The sequence below is a fragment of the Jaculus jaculus genome, chromosome 5 (assembly GCF_020740685.1).
Source record: "Jaculus jaculus isolate mJacJac1 chromosome 5, mJacJac1.mat.Y.cur, whole genome shotgun sequence".
In the NCBI taxonomy this organism is placed as follows: Eukaryota; Metazoa; Chordata; class Mammalia; order Rodentia; family Dipodidae; genus Jaculus; species Jaculus jaculus.
In genome coordinates, this window is record NC_059106.1 from 4,047,846 (window position 1) to 4,065,219 (window position 17,374).

At 41.7% G+C, this 17,374-nt stretch overlaps 1 protein-coding gene across 2 annotated transcripts in view; it reads right to left on the reverse strand.

Moving 5' to 3' along the window:
- Positions 1-17,374, reverse strand: part of Epc1 (enhancer of polycomb homolog 1) — a 105,640-nt gene that overhangs the window by 24,204 nt on the left and 64,062 nt on the right. For both annotated transcript variants that reach the window (XM_045149471.1, XM_004668165.2), the window contains exons 3-5: positions 3,638-3,783; positions 2,747-2,953; positions 2,349-2,497 (exon numbers count right to left, since the gene is read on the reverse strand). In XM_045149471.1, coding sequence (XP_045005406.1) covers positions 2,349-2,497; positions 2,747-2,953; positions 3,638-3,783 — 502 coding nt within the window. The remainder of the gene's footprint in view (positions 1-2,348; positions 2,498-2,746; positions 2,954-3,637; positions 3,784-17,374) is intronic.

Genomic DNA, 17,374 nt, shown 5'->3' on the forward strand with positions numbered 1-17,374 from the left:
ACTGGCAGTGTACATGCGACGCCTGGCGTAGCAGAGCACTGAGATTACTGGCAGTGTACATGCGACGCCTGGAGTAGCAGAGCACTGAGATTACTGGCAGTGTACATGCGACGCCTGGCGTAGCAGAGCACTGAGATTACTGGCAGTGTACATGTGACGCCTGGCGTAGCAGAGCACTGAGATTACTGGCAGTGTACATGCGACGCCTGGAGTAGCAGAGCACTGAGATTACTGGCAGTGTACATGTGACGCCTGGCGTAGCAGAGCACTGAGATTACTGGCAGTGTACATGCGACGCCTGGAGTAGCAGAGCACTGAGATTACTGGCAGTGTACATGTGACGCCTGGCGTAGCAGAGCACTGAGATTACTGGCAGTGTACATGCGACGCCTGGCGTAGCAGAGCACTGAGATTACTGGCAGTGTACATGCGACGCCTGGAGTAGCAGAGCACTGAGATTACTGGCAGTGTACATGCGACGCCTGGAGTAGCAGAGCACTGAGATTACCGGCAGTGTACATGCGACGCCTGGCGTAGCAGAGCACTGAGATTACTGGCAGTGTACATGCGATGCCTGGCGTAGCAGAGCACTGAGATTACTGGCAGTGTACATGCGATGCCTGGCGTAGCAGAGCACTGAGATTACCGGCAGTGTACATGCGACGCCTGGCGTAGCAGAGCACTGAGATTACTGGCAGTGTACATGCGATGCCTGGTGTAGCAGAGCACTGAGATTACCGGCAGTGTACATGCGATGCCTGGCGTAGCAGAGCACTGAGATTACTGGCAGTGTACATGCGACGCCTGGAGTAGCAGAGCACTGAGATTACTGGCAGTGTACATGCGATGCCTGGTGTAGCAGAGCACTGAGATTACTGGCAGTGTACATGCGATGCCTGGTGTAGCAGAGCACTGAGATTACCGGCAGTGTACATGCGACGCCTGGCCTGAAACCTGACATTTGAGCCGGGCGTGGTGGCGCATTCTTTTAACGCCAGCACTCGGAAGGCTGAGGTAGGAGGTCACTGTGAGTTCTGGAGTAGCAGAGCACTGAGATTACTGGCAGTGTACATGCGACGCCTGGCCTGAAACCTGACATTTGAGCCGGGCGTGGTGGCGCACTCTTTTAATGCCAGCACTCGGAAGGCTGAGGTAGGAGGTCACTGTGAGTTCTGGAGTAGCAGAGCACTGAGATTACTGGCAGTGTACATGCGACGCCTGGCCTGAGACCTTACATTTGAGCCGGGCGTGGTGGCGCATTCTTTTAACGCCAGCACTCGGAAGGCTGAGGTAGGAGGTCACTGTGAGTTCAGGGCCAGCCCGAGACTACACAGTGAATTCTAAGCCAGCCTGGGCTAGAACTAGACCCTACCTCCAAAAACCAAAGTAAAAACAAAAAACAAACAGCAACAACAAAATCAAACCAAAAACTTAGGTTTTAAGTACTTATCCCTATGACTACTACCTAACTGGAATACAATTATAAATATTAATATGACGTTGGTAAGATTACAGTTAAAACGTAACTATTTGTCAACTACATATATATAGTGAAGACAAATTGCTTTTTAAAATTCTACTTTTTGGGCTCAAAGCTTTGTTTTGGCACAAAGAAAAAAATTCCTATAGTCGCACTGTCACTGAGCAGTTTTGGTGACAGGCATGGAGAAACCGAAGCCACGTGTACTGTGCTGCTGAAGAACTTCTTGCTCATCGCAGCGGCTGTGCACAACGCGGTTCTTTCTGAAAGGGCTCCTACGACACTGAAGTGGTTCTCTTTTGGGGGGCAGGGACTGAGAAGGAGGGCTTTAAGTTTCACTGAGCACCTTACCAAGTGGCTACAGAGTGTTAAGATATATGGGCGTCTGAGGCTGGGGATATAGCTCAACAGTAAGTTACCAAGCATGTGCAAAGCTCTGGGTGTGTTGTTGGATACCCAAGAATTTTAAATACATCCCACAAGCCCATCAGACCTCAAACACATGAACAAACAATCAGAATTTAACAGATACAGACACATAAACAGCCATGACTGCCAGGTAAATAGAACAAAAATTTTGGAATTGATATATACTCTGGTCAAGAACAAAAGAAAACAATTTCTCAATGGAATGCCTGATTTATTTATTTGTTATTAATTAGTCCAGTCACTTTTTAAGACAATAAAGATAGGAATGCATGTGAAACTATGCCAAGTTTATTATCACACTATGTACTTAGTACTTAGTCTCTAATTACTAGAAAAAATATTTCTATAATTACAGATAGTTGCTTAGGAAATAAATTAAGTGTCAATACATAAAATGTTACTGGTACAGAAACTCTAGCAGTACTAAAATAAGCTTTACCTCTTTTCCATAATTTCCAGTGTTAAGTGCAATAGCTCCCTTTTACTCTTTTCTCTTCGTTTTATCATCTCAAGAATGGTAACAGCGCGACTGAGGTCTCGACGTAGCTTAAGCATTTTTTCATAAGAAGCTTCATCATTTTTGCGATTCTGAAACATGAAGTCGCTTTTTTTTAATGTCGATAAGCACTTCAAACGACTTGTATGATAAATACAATTCCTCATGTACAAATGCACATACTTCAGGAGTGAAGTAGAACTCAGTCATTGGAGAGTGCATAGAGCACCGGGGGTAAGTATTAACATCACTAATAACAGCCCCTTAAAACGCTAAAGGTCGACTTGGTTAAGTTACTGATTATAACTTTGTAACAAATCTTTAAAAAAAAATTCACTTACTTTTCGAGTTTGCATTTTCTCAGTACGTCTTCTAAAAGCCACATAAGGGTCGTTTGTGCTAGAACCATCTCGCTTCTCTTGCTTTACTGATGGGATAAGACACGTCCCTCGACAGTTTTTTCTCTTTTTAATCCAATATTCATAAACATCTCTAATTAACTCATCATCTTCTTTTAGCAGGAGTTTGGCTTCTTGCAGACTGACTGGCTGAATGTAAAACCATTATGTCACTTTCATAAAGCACTTACACAATGTTCAAAAGTGTTACTTCTAATTCAAATGACAAAAATCAAGACTACAGCAGTATTAACACGGACTCTACGTGGTTGGCAGTGTTGGACACAGGGTCTCAAGTATCCCAGGTTAGGTTTGAAATTCATTATGTAGCTGATGATGACCTCGAACTTCTGATTCTCCTGCCTCTCTTCCCCAGGGCTGAGATTATAGGCATGTACCACGTCTAGTTGTATGAGGCTGGGGACTGAACCCAGAGCTTTGTACATAACAAGAACATATGCTACCAACTGAGCTACAATCCCAGCCCCAGTGTGCCTTTTTAAAACTATTTCACTTAATTTTCACAACTTGATAATATCAAATTTCATGACATGAAATATATTATGCTATATATTACATGACTTCAGGTCTTTATTTGGCTTGCTCACCACGTACTCAAACACTACTTTAATCTTTTTAGTTCTATTTTATAGTGGGGGACACTGAGGCACGGGGAAACACACAATTACACAAGATTACGAGGTTAATAATAGGCAGAGATAAGATGTGAATTCATGCTTTGTAGCTTCACAGTAGGCTTGTGCAGCCCTCCTCAATGCTACACTGTGTTCATATAATACAGACATTTTAAACACAACATAAATGAGGGTGTACCTGCTGACCACTGCCCTTTTCTAGACGATCAATCATCTCCTCAAACTGCAATGGGCAGATGTCCATCTTCTTTTTCAGTTTATTCACAAATACTTCATCTTCAGAATCCAAATCATAATCAGGCTGCTCAGCATCCAAACTAAAAGCTGAGGGAAGAAACCACAGATATCACTTGTATGGGAATCCACCAACAAAGCCCCTTCCATGAGTCTGCATAAACCACAGTTATCCCTTGTATGTAAATCCACCAAAAAAACTTCTCACAGGACCACATTTCCTAAACAAATGGATTTTTAGATTTCATCTGCAGAGTCACAAAGTCTCTAAGCTTATGGATAGGTCTTCTACAATACAAGTCAGAGATAAATTATCTTCATTAGGGATAAAGATAAAGGCTATAAAAGCAAATATATCAGAAGCACATTACCAAGAACATAAAGAGATTATAACTCATATCAGGTTGAACCACGTCAAAGTGTCATTTTTTTTTAGCTCAGAAATCAAATACTGGGGCTGGAGAGATGGCTTAGCGGTTAAGCGCTTGCCTGTGAAGCCTAAGGACCCCGGTTCGAGGCTCGGTTCCCCAGGACCCACGTTAGCCAGATGCACAAGGGGGCGCACGCGTCTGGAGTTCGTTTGCAGAGGCTGGAAGCCCTGGCGTGCCCATTCTCTCTCTCTCCCTCTCTCTGTCTGTCTTTCTCTCTGTGTCTATCGCTCTCAAATAAATAAATAAAAAATTAAAAAAAAAATCAAATACTGGTGATCTCATATGGTTTGATGTAGTGGGAAAGGATAAAGGCTTAAGGTAAGTTCTTTTTTTGAATTTTTAAAGCTTATTCTATAAATCATTTATTCTTCCAAGGGCTTAGGGACTGGTAATTAAAGTCATGAAGCTACCACCAGTAATAGGGATTCTTGCCAGAATTATTCCTCATGAGATTCATCACCATGGTAATGGGCTTGAGGTTTACTTCTTGTTTCCACTGTCAGGAATCGCCAATTTATGTTCTACTGTCAAATGACATTCGTTCCATAATTTATCAGAATTGAGGTAGGTTGTTAATGAAAATACTAAATAGTTTGACATCAAAACTTGTCGAGGGGGGGGGGAGGGAGGGAGGGAGGGACACAGTGTGGGGGGGTGTTCAGCAGTTATGTTTTCTGCACAAGCACGAGGGTCTGAGACTGACTGAGTTCAAATCTCCAGATTCCACATAAAACACCTGGTCATGACCATGTGTGCCTAACACCCCAGTCTTGTGGGGAAGCAGAGACTCAAGAACTTCAGAGCCCCACAAGCTCCAGAACTGGTGAAAGGAGACTCCTGCTCCACATAAAATAAGGGTAAAGCTATGGAACCAGAAACACAACATCCACTCTGGTCTCCGCAGGCAAGTGGCCCTGTGGCAGGTAAGCTTATGGAGGGCAAGGGCACCATACATGTACACACATAAGCAAAAAACCCTTTCTGGGCTGGAGGGATGGCTTAGCGGTTAAGGCATTTGCCTGCAAAGTCAGAGGACCCAGGTTCGATTCCCCAGGACCTATGTTAGCCAGATACACAAGGGGGCGCATGCATCTGGAGTTGGTTTCCAGTGGCTGGAGGCCCTGGCATGCCCAACCTCTCCCTCTCTATCTCCCTTTCTCTCTGTCAAATAAATAAAAATTTAAAAAAAACAACAATCCTGTCTCCAACTCAAAACTTGTCAAAGTGCTGAGAAGTGACTACGGAGAGAGCTCAGTACTCAATGAGACACTTCTAACACTCCTTCCAAAGCTCAGGGAACACTGTGGAAGAGGCTGCCTAAAGAATGTAAGAGCCACTGGAGAGATGGCTTAGAGGTTAAGGCGCTTGCCTATGAAGCCTAAGGACCCTGGTTTGATTACCCAGCACCCACATAAGCCAGATGCACAAAGTGGTGCATGTGTCTGGAGTTCACTTGCAGTGACTAGAGGCCCTGGCATGCCCATTCTATCTACCTCTTTCTCTCTCTCTCAAAATAAAATAAAGAAAATATTTTAAAAAATAAAGTAAAAATGTTTAAAAAAAGATTGTAAAAGCCAAAGGATGGGGAGGAGGGCTTTGGAACTATCTCCCAGATGTGAGTGGTCACTGTATTCTACTGTTACCTGCATAATACTGGGCTCAACAAGGTTATGGATGATGGAGGAGTGGGGAAAGAAAAGTCAAAATACATTATGTACATGTATGAAAATTATCAATTAGAAAGAAAAAAAGTCCATCTTTTCTTTCCTTTGGCTTAATTATTTCTACTAATTTCCAAGTTGGATACTTAGAATGGTGAAGCATTGTTTTTTAACCTAGTCTCTCTAGTATCAGTATTTTTTAATTAAAAATTTATTTATTTGCAAGCACAGACAGAGAATAGGCATATCAGGGCCTCTTGCCACTGCAAACAAATTCCAGACACATGTGCCACCTTATACATCTAGCTTTACATGGGTACTGGGGAATCAAACTCAGGCTTTGTAAGCAAATGCCTTTAACCACTAAACCAGCTTCCCAGCCTCTAGTGTCAGTATTTTATATCCAGAAACATCAAATTTCCTATGCCACAGAATATGCTATAACTCATAACTTCAGGCCTTTGTATTAGACATTTTTTGTTTACTTACCAAATAGGCCAATTTAATCTTATTTTTTTATTTTTATTATTTATTTATTTTTAAAATATATTTTTATTTTTTTTTTGAGGTAGGGTCTCACTCTAGCTCAGGCTGATCTGGAACTCACTATGTAGTCTCAGGGTGGCCTTGAACTCAGGGTGATCCTCCTATCTTTGCCTCCTAAGTGCTGGGAGCCAATATAATTTTTTAAATACCCAGGCTGACATCATCCTTTGAAATCTTTTCTTGACTGACACTCACTCACTAAGTGGTTCTAGTAGCTTCTTTCCCTTTTGTTTAGAAACTGTGACTCTTCATCAGAAAAATGGTTGGGTAGAAATAGAGTATTTTGTATAAATTACAGAACTTGTAAATATACTTAAAATTTTATGGCCTGTAGATTACCAACTCCTACCTCAGGTCCCTACCTGTCTTCACCACCACTTCCTGCACACACTGCATAATGCACTAGTTAAACAGGCCTCTCTCCCTGTTACAGCGAATCTGATTGTGAAGGGAGGGACATGTCTTCCTTATCTTTGCAGCTCCATGTGCTCTTTCACACCACACCTGTAGAACTCAACTGGAAGCAATTTAGTTTTATGTAGTCTACCTAAGTGGGGGAGAACTTAAAAACAATAAAAAAACAGCCATGTTACTGAAGTCTGTGGTTAGAAAACGATATGGCTATAAGCCTAGTTCTCTCTGCTTTAATCTTAAGGTAATAATCAATCCAGGAGTCCAGTAAGTATTTGTAGAATTAAATGTTTTTTTTTTTTTGGGGGGGGGGGGGTTGAGGTAGCCCAGGCTAACCTGGAATTCACACTGTAGTCTCAGGGTGGCCTCAAACTCACAGGGATTCTCCTACCCCTGCCTACCAAGTTCTGGGATTAAAGGTGTATGCCACCACATCTGGCAAATGTAATTTTTTATTGTCTCATTTTTCAAGTTGATCTTTATTACTTCTATAACATTCCTAATAAAAGTAAGTGAATATCAGGACCATGCAAAAATCTCTGGATATTATTTCTGATTCGTGTTATTCACAGCAATAGACCCCTCAATGATTTTTCATGCTTTCATTTTGTCATTGCTACATAAACAGGCTTTTGGAGACCCTGGAGTAGATGAAAAGTTTTATCTTAAAACACTTAATTTGTGCTTTTCTAGCCAAATTATTTCAGATTTGCATTTGTTTACCTGTCATATGTGGCTACTTAAATTAGTTTGAATTAAGTAAAATTTAAAATTCAGGTTCAGACAACACTAAAATTCAGACTTAGTTATATTAGCCACATTTCAGGTGCTAAATACCTATATGAACCTAGTGGCAAGGGCTGTTTACTAGAGGACAAATTATGAAACACCTTCCTTATTATAGAAAGTTCTATTAAAGAAGGCAGACCCAGATAGTCTCAAAAGCCTAACTAACAACGACAACTAACAATGTTCTAATACCTAATTTTTAAAGATGTATTTTAGGATTTCATCTACATATTATACTTTCGCATATTCAATTGTATAAATTATTTTTTCTTTTAGATCAAAACACAAAACCCGGGTCTGGGTAGATGGCTCAGCAGTAAAGGCACTTACCCGCAAAGCCTGCAGGCCCAGGTTCGATTCCCCAGTACCCACACACAGCTAGATGCACAAAGTAGTACGTGTGCCTGGAGTTTGCAGTGGCGGGAGACCCTGGTGTATACATATGCACTCTTTCTGTCTCTCATGGCTCAGTGTTTTAGACACTTGCCTACGAAGCCAGAGGACCCAGGTTTGATTCCCCAGGACCCACTCAAGCCAAGGGGGCGCAAGCATCTGGAATTTGTTTGCAGTGGCTGGAGGCCCTGGTGTGACCATTCTCTCTCTCTCCCTGCCTATTTCTCTCTCTCAAATAAGTAGAGAAAAATAAAATATTAAAAAAAAATTTTGTGTGGAAGGGGGTTGAGACACAGTCTTGCTTTGTAGTCTGGGATGCTTGGAACTAGTAATCCTCTTACCTTGGCTTTCTGAATTTTAGGACTACAGGCATGCCCAATCATACCTAGCTCTGATAAATTTCTATCAGCTAGCCAGCTGTCGTGGCCCACACCTATAATACCAGCACTTGGGAGGACAAGACAGGAAGACTGCATGCAACAAGATGAAGGCCACAGCCTGGGCATCAACAAAAAAACCCCAAAACCTTAAAAGTTCCATCATTTAAAATGAAACCCAGCTAGAAAATTATTCTTCAATAACCACTGAACTATAGAAGCCTACTCCTCTTAAAAGTCCAAACCAGGGCTGGAGAGAAGGCTTAGCAGTTAAGTGCTTGCCTGTGAAGCCTAAGGACCCCGGTTCGAGGCTTCATTCTCCAGGACCCATGTTAGCCAGATGCACAAGGGGGCGCATGTGTCTGGAGTTTGCAGTGGCTGGAGGCCCTGGCACGCCCATTCTCTCTCTCTCTATCTGCCTCATTGTCTCTCTGTTACTCTCAAATAAATAAAAAATAAATGAATAAAAAATTTAAAAAAAGTCCAATCCAGACACGTAATTAAAAAACAAAAACACATCAGCAGCTCAGTGGAAAAACACTTACTTGCCAGCATGCACAGGGTCTCAGTTTGCTTCCCAGAACCACAAAAACAGAAAACACATAAGAAAAAAAAGACCCCTCCCACCCCACCTCAGTACTGCTAGTGATTATGCAGAGGACAGATGCAGGGACAGCTGTTAAGTCCATGCCAGGAGAGGACAGGAGTACAACACTGACTAGAGAGCTTTCAAGACTCACGGGAAGTTTTACAGAGGCAGCACTACAGCCTGAGGCAGATGCTTGCCATGCAGGAACTGTCCGTCTTAATCTGCACCTGCCCCACGTTCTAGCTCTACCTTCACAATGTGTGCTGCAACAGAAAATGGAACATGAATTTCTCTCTCCTAAAAAATCTTATTATTGTTGTTTATGGGGGCGGGGGATTGGCACACTAGGGCCTCCAGCTACTGCAAGCAAACTCCAGATGCGTGCACCTTCTTGTGTGCATGGGCGACCTTGAGTGTGGTGTCACCATGTGCACCTGGCTTACATGGGATCTAGAGTCGAACATGAGCGCTTAGGTTTTGGAGGCAAGCACTGTAACTATCCATCTCACCAGCCCTCACTCTCCTTTTTTTTTTTTTTTTTAAAAATTATTTATTTATTTGAAGGAAGGAGGGATGTGGGGGAAGAGAAAGAGGCAGATATAAAGAATGGGCATACCAGAGCCTCCAGCAAATGCAAACTACCACTTTGTATATCTGGTTTATGTGGGACATGGAGAATTGAACCTGGATCCTTAGGCTTCACAGGCAAGTGCCTTAACTGCTAAGCCATCTCTCCAGCCCCACTCTCTCCTTCTTAACACTCACAGATTCCTCTAACCATACCTGAGCTATTAAACACACACACACACACACACACACACACACACTCTTCCTCCCTCCCTCAGAATTTCACCCTTTCACTTAAAGGAAGGACTTTAAAGCTTTTTGTTAGTAAACCTTAATTCCCAACATCACAACTCATTCTCTGGAACCTCATTAAGTGACTGACACAGGGCGACTTGAGCACAAGCACCGTGGCGGCTGATCTAACCATCCAGATGGCCAGTCACTCGTGCGTGGGAAGCACACACTGTGCACATGCCAGGAAAACGGAGTGCTCACGTCCTAGGTAAAACAGACTATAGCTTAAAATTTGTAGACTAGGATTTCTAGAATTTCCACTTAATATCTTCAGATCTCAGTTGTCTCTAGGTAAGTGAAACCACAGAAAAGGAAGGACTTCTGTATTTAAAGCCTGCCAACGGAGAAGAAATATATGAATAACATATGTATGTGTGGGCATGTGTGTGTCTCTGTTAACAAGTGCTATTTGTTGATCAAATGGTGTTTGGTGGTTATGACCATAAATTCAAATAACACTACATGAGTTAGGAATAGAACTGTGCATGCACCAAGCCTGAGGAGAAACATCTCAGACTAGTTTTGATATAGCATTGTGTGATTTATTTACTTGAAAAGCTCTTGAAATGAACGAAGTCTGAGTCTTTTAGGAAATGCTTGTGGTGGACAACCTTGCCAGAGATCTAAGAGTCAAAGTTATCACTCACTGGATGGCTAAATAATTAGTCTTAAACCTTTTTATGCTGAAGACCAAGAACTTGGAGTTACTTCTAGAATGTAAATGAAAAACCCTAGAATTGAAATTCTTTATCAAGCTCTGTGCGACACTGTAGATTTTCACCAGTCAGAAAGCAGCATGAGAAGAACTCACATGTAGGTGGGAACAGGACCAACCAGGAGAGTAAGACAGAAGAGTTTCAAAGAATCTACTAGGGAGATCTTTTTTTTTTCTTTCTTTTTTTTTTTACAGAAAATATTAACTTATTTGCATAGGTGTATGCATGTGTTGGGGAGGGGCAGGATCTGTGGCTGCTGATAACAAAAGCCAGATGCATTTGCCTGACTTTATGTGGCTATTTGGGGAGGGGAGCTGAACCTGGGCCAGCAGCCTTTGGAAACAAGCACTTTTAACTGCTGAGCTCTCTCTCCAGCACTCCACTCCCCCACCTTTTTTTTTTTTTTTAATTTTTTTTTGTTCATTTTTATTTATTTATTTGAGAGTGGCAGGTAGAGAAAGAGGCAGATATATAGAGAGAAAGAATGGGCACGCTAGGGCTTCCAGCCACTGCAAACGAACTCCAGATGCATGCACCCTCTTGTGCATCTGGCTAATGTGGGTCCTGGAGAATCAAGCCTCGAACCGGGGTCCTTTGGCTTCACAGGCAAGCGCTTAACCGCTAAGCCATCTCTCCAGCCCTCCCCCACCTTTTGTTTTGTTTCGTTCTTTTGAGGTAAGGCTTCACTCTAGCCTAGGCTAACCTAGAATTCACTAGGTAATCTCAGACTGGCCTGAAACTCACAGTGATCCTCCTACCTACCTCTGCTGGGATTTAAGGTGTGTACCACCATGTCTAGCTCCCCCTGATTTTTGGAGACAAGGTCTCACTATGTTTTTGGCTGGGGATCCTCTAGTCTCAAGTCTTCAAAATGATGGGATTATAGGCATGAGCAACCAAGACCAGCAAACACAAACAGACAGTTTTTGTTTAAAAGTTTTCTTATGAACAGTCCAAAAAGTACCTGTATACATATATTCATATCTGGATCTACTGCAAGGATTTACTGCTGGTCTCATCACTTGTACATATGCTTAAACTGGTACAAGTTATCTTATCTACATATACAAACCTCATTAAAAGTCACTGCAGAGCCAGGTGTAGTGGCACACGACTTTTAACCCAGCAATCGGGAGGCAGAGGTAGGAGGATCGCCATGAGTTCGAGGCCACCCTGAGACTACATAGTGCTTTCCAGGTCAGTATGGGCTAGAGTGAGACCCTACCTTGAAAAAAAAAAGTCATTGGAGGGAGCCTGGGCCAAAGTGAGACCCTACCTCGAAAACACAACAACAAAAAACCAAAAGTCATTGGGGGGCTCAGGTGTCTACAATGTCCAAGGACCCCAGTTCAATACTCCAGCACCCATGTAAAACCAGATGCACAAAATCGAGCATGCATCTAGAGTTCATTTGCAATGGCTGGAAGCCATGATGCACCTATCTCTCTCTCCTTTTATCTGTCTGTATCTTTCTGCTTGTAAACAAACAAACAAACAAACAAACAAATAAATAAATATATTTTTTAAAAATGTCACTGGATAGAAATTACAATAATGGCTCTTACTAATGCAATAATTTAATTTCCTGTCTGTATTCCAATTTTGTCAGCTGATCTAATAGTTTATAATATCAACACTCCCGGATACTTTAGGTGTGACTTTAGTTGCTATCTTTGTTAATCTCCCTTCCCTTCATGTTGACCATTTCCACTGTCTTTGTCTTCTGAGACTTTGATATGTCTGTAGGAATGTCACTCCTCCTCAGGCGTTCCTCACCGCCACTGCCATCTTCAGCACCTTCCTTGCTAAGCCAAGGATGCATGCAGCTCAGAGTACTAGCCTAGCATCCAAAGGCCCTGGGCCCAGTGCCTAAGGCGGTAAAAATGGACATAAGCACTCTTTACTTTGTGTCTACACAGTTTTGTCCATAGCTAGAATATATACTTTTGATTGGGATAAAGAAAGCATATTAGATCACTTCAGTCCTCAGGGTGTCACAGCTGGAAGCACTCAGTGCTTATCTGGTCATCTGTTTCTCATAACTGGTAATTTTGATGAGCAGCCAAGATATTGCCCAATTCCTCTTCTATATACTTAATTATATTCTCCTCCCTTGTAACTAATAAGCAACTTGTGGGGAAGACTTTAAAACTATGCAAATATCTTTTTCACCCAATTTTCCCCTTAAATTGAGCAAACAATGATCCTTATGTGATTCAATAATGAATTGTGATAACTGCAAAATTTTTCCCCAACTCTAATATATAAAATGAGCTCTTGGCATATTGCTATAAGCACAAGATGTTCTTTTCTCCCACTATTTATTATCATTTACATTTATGGATTCCTACTTTTTCATTGGTTCATAATGTATTACTGTACTTACTTTATTGCTCAAACTATTTTGGGCTTTTGTCAAGTTTGTTGAGTATTTACTATCTGACATAACAACATGTTCCTGGGTCCTCCTGTACCTTCCCTGCCCAGGCGGGGACATGATGAGAGGGGGCACTAAATGTGCTTATTGCCCCTGGGTACTACTCTCCTCGAACCTTCAGAGGACAGGTTAGGACAGTCACACACCCGGACAGATAAACAGGCTGACTATTTCTGAAGAAAGATTTCCTCTGGGAATTACAGGAGGACCTAGAAGCCCGCCTGCTGCAAAGGAAACAGGGGAGAAAAAACATGCTCTGTTTGTTTATTCTGGGCTGAACTATTCTGTCCCAGAAAGGGAAAGTTCGATATGTATAATCTAAAAGCCTTGCAGAAGACCCATCAAAAGAGAAATATTAAGACCCTTTGGATCAGGAGACACTGGATAATACTAAGTGAAAGAGTTTTAGAAGTACACACAGTCTGGAGCAAAAGATAATTTGGTTTTAATAAGTATTTTTCTTTTTTTCTGCAGAATTCTGACTAGGATTTAAAGAAAAGTAATGACTTATTTTTTTAAGCCAAGTGAAGATAAGATGCAGAATTTCTTTTTTTTTAATTTTTTTTTGTTTATTTATTTATTTATTTATATGAGAGAGATCGAGAGTGAAAGAGGCAGACAGAGAGAGTGAGAGAGAGAGAATGGGCACGCCAGGGCTTCCAGCCACTGCAAAGGAACTCCAGATGCATGCACCTCCTTGTGCATCTGGCTAACGTGGGTCCTGGGGAATCGAGCCTCGAACCGGGGTCCTTAGGCTTCACAGGCAAGTGCTTAACCGCCAAGCCATCTCTCCAGCCCAAGATGCAGAATTTCTAAGCCAATGTTTGGAGAAATGCCCCTTCCAATGTTAGCAAATAATTTTAAAATTATTAGTAATATTTAATGAATAGATTTGGGAAAAATCACAAGAGTACAAGAACCTATAATACACAGGAGTAAAAGTAGGTACTGTGACTATGGAGATGGGGAGAGGAATATAATATAAGTTCCTAGATATATACATTCATGGCTTTTCAGAGAATACCAATATCAATTTACAAATTCCAATGAAAAATTTGTGTCACTTTAGCTTAAGAGCTTATCAAATTATAAATCAGAGGGAATGAGTTTGTTCATACATACACTTAAAATTCCTTAAGAATTATACATATTATATATAAATATAAGTGGTCTATGTATGCAATTAGTTTTCATTGAAAAAGCACTTACACAGCTGGGTGTGGTGGCGCACGCCTTTAATCCCAGCACTTGAGAGGCAGAGGTAGAAGGATCGCCATGAGTTTGAGGCCACCCTGAGACTACATAGAGAATTCCAGGTCAGCCTGAGCTAGAGTGAGACCCTACCTCAAAAAACAAAAACAAAACAAAACAAAACAAAACAAAACAAAACAAAACAAAACAAAACAAAAGCACTTATACTATATAATCTTCCTCATTAAAAGCCAGTAAACTCATAAAGGAATATACCCAACATGCTTTATTTTATTTTTAAAAATTGTTTTAATTAATTAGAGAGAGAGAATGAGAATGAATGGGCATGCCAGGGCCTCTAGCCACTCCAGATACACTCCAGATACATGCGCCACCATGTGCATCTGGCTTATGTGGGACCTGGAGAATCGAATCTGGGTCCTTAGGCTTTGTAGGCAACTGTCTTACCTGCTAAGGCATCTCTCCAGCCCCCCACCATGTTTTATGATGCAATACTGATATCTAAAATCCAAGAAGACAGATCACAGGAGATGTTAGTGAAGTCTCTCCTCCAACATGAGGGAGTAAGACAAATACGCCTTACTCTCGCCCACTCTTGCTTAACATGATACTGCTCAAGTTCTAGCCAGTATTATAATGCAAACAAACAAATTCAATAAAATGGTTTGCAAACTATTTGCAAACTATAACACAATTATCTCAAAGAATCTACAAACTCTTCCTGCGCTAGAAAAGCATTTGTGCAGCTGCATATCAGTGTACTGACAAAGAACAGGGAAATCAAAGTTGAAAACACAGCATCATCTCAACAGCACCCAAGAAATGAAAAACAGGTATACATCTAGCAAAACATGCAGTGTCCAAGAAAAAGGGGACACATTACCCAGAGACAAACTGTGCTCATGGTCAGGAGCACTCATACAGTAAAAGATGTATTTACAGACTTAAACCAATTACTAAAAACCTTGGTAAATTTATATAAAGATATCAACAAACTTAATTTAAAACTTATATGGAGCCGGACATGGTGGTGCACATCTTTAATCCTAGCACTGGGGAGAGTATGGTAGGAGAATTACCACAAATCTGAGGTCAAACTGAGTGAGTTGAAAGTCACCTTGGACTAGAGTAAGACCCTGCCTCAAAAAAAAAAAAAGAAAAAAAAAAAACCTAAACAAAACAAAAAACCCAAACAAACAAACAACAACCCCCCCTCCCACAATGACACAAAACAACAAAAACCTTCTATGAGAAAGACTAAATATTCTGAAAAGATGAGGGATTACTTTCCCAGATGTTAAGGATTACATTTAGCTGTAATAATCAAGACTGTGGTTCTGTGTTGGGATATGCACATAAATCAATAAATCAAAAAACAGGCCTAGCAGGGCAAGGTGGTATATGTCTGTAATCTGAGTTACAAAGAAAGACCTGTCACACACATCCATAAAATCCACCCAATTAGTTTTGACCAAGAAGCAAAAGCAGGTCAGGCTGGAAAGATGGCTTAGTGGTTAAGGCACTAGCCTGAGAAGCCTAAGAGATTCAATTCCTAAGTACCAATGTAAGCCAGGTGAACAAGATGGCACATGTGTCTGGAGTTTGCTTGCAGTGGCTGGAGACCCTGGCATGCCAACATTCTCTCTCTGCTTTTCTCTCTGTCTCTAATAAATAAAACTATATCTATCTATCTATAGATATGCATGTAATTGGTAAAATCCGTTCAGTGGGAAAGCTTTTTAAATGAGCAGCTGGGATATCCAGATACAAAAAAGAAAACAAAATGAACTCAAAATGGATCAGATTTAGCCGGGCGTGGTGGCGCACGCCTTTAATCCCAGCACTCGGGAGGCAGAGGTAGGAGGATCGCCAAGAGTTCGAGGCCACCCTGAGATTACATAGCAAATTCCAGGTCAGCCTGAGCCAGAGTGAGACCCTACCTCTAAAAAAAAAAAAAAATGGATCAGATTTAAATGTAAAACAGTAAAGCTTTCAGACTATAAACAATCTTTGAGGCTTAACACAAGGAACTTTAGACTTAGACTGAAAGCCAGGAGTGGTGGCTCACTGTAAACTCAATGCTGGGGAGACTGAGATACAAGGACCCCAAGGCTGCTGGCTAGCTTATCTAGATGAATTGGTATACTCCAAGTTCATCGAAAGAGACCCTGTCTCAAAAATAAAGTGAAGTGAATGAAGACGACATTGACACTGACCTTTGGCCTCTACACATACCACACAGAAACATATATGGACCCCCAAAACCAAAGTGACAAACAGCCAAGGTGACATATAGTTCTGAGACACCTATGGCTACAGAATGAGATCATCTCAAAACAAACAAATAGCCAGCTCTGTCCTCATCCAAGCTAAAACCTTTTCCTCTATGAAAGACAACTGAACAAATTATAGAACAGGAGGAAGTATTTCCGTCCACATCTGATATCCGTCTACGTGCGATCATGTGTGCCAGGCTAGAGAGTGGAGGCCAGTGGGCAACTACAGTTCTCAGCACCCATTTTCCACCTTTATTTGAAGCAGGGTTTTTCATATCATTGGCCTGTGAGCTTTTGGGCAATTCTGTTTCCACCTTCCTTCTTGCTCTAGTTTCACTGGGGTTAGAGATGCTCACGCTACAGCATCCGGCTCCAAGTTCCGCGGATCCAGACTTGGCTGCTCACGGCTGCACAGCAAGATGGGTGCCACCCAAGGATCATTCCCAATTAGAGTTTCTAATTCACTACCAGGTGAAACAGGTTCTCAACCAGAACAGGCTGGGCACGGTGGTGCACGCTTTTAATCCCAGCACTCGGGAGGTACGGGTAGGAGGATCACTGTGAGTTTGAGGCCACCCTGAGACTACGTAGTGAATTCCAGGTCAGCCTGGGCTAGAGCGAGATCCTACTTTGAAAAACCAAATAAATAAATAAATAAATAAGAAAGTGGATGGCAGCTGAAATGATGCCCTGGGGTTGTCTTTTGCCTCGACAATATGTATGTGCATGTGTGCATGTGCCCACACACACAGACACACATCTTGCTCTACTAGCATTAACAGAGCAGGGATTAGCAAATTGTGGTCCATGAGCCAATTCTGGCTTATATCTGCTTTTAATAAAAAAATTCACTTTTTATGTATTTTCTATAGCTATTTTAGCATTAAAAAAACAGCAGAACTTAAACATATAACTCACAAACCCAAAACCCTTCATAGGAAAGCTTGGGGCTCCTGGTTCCATTGAGAAGTTTGAGGCCAGC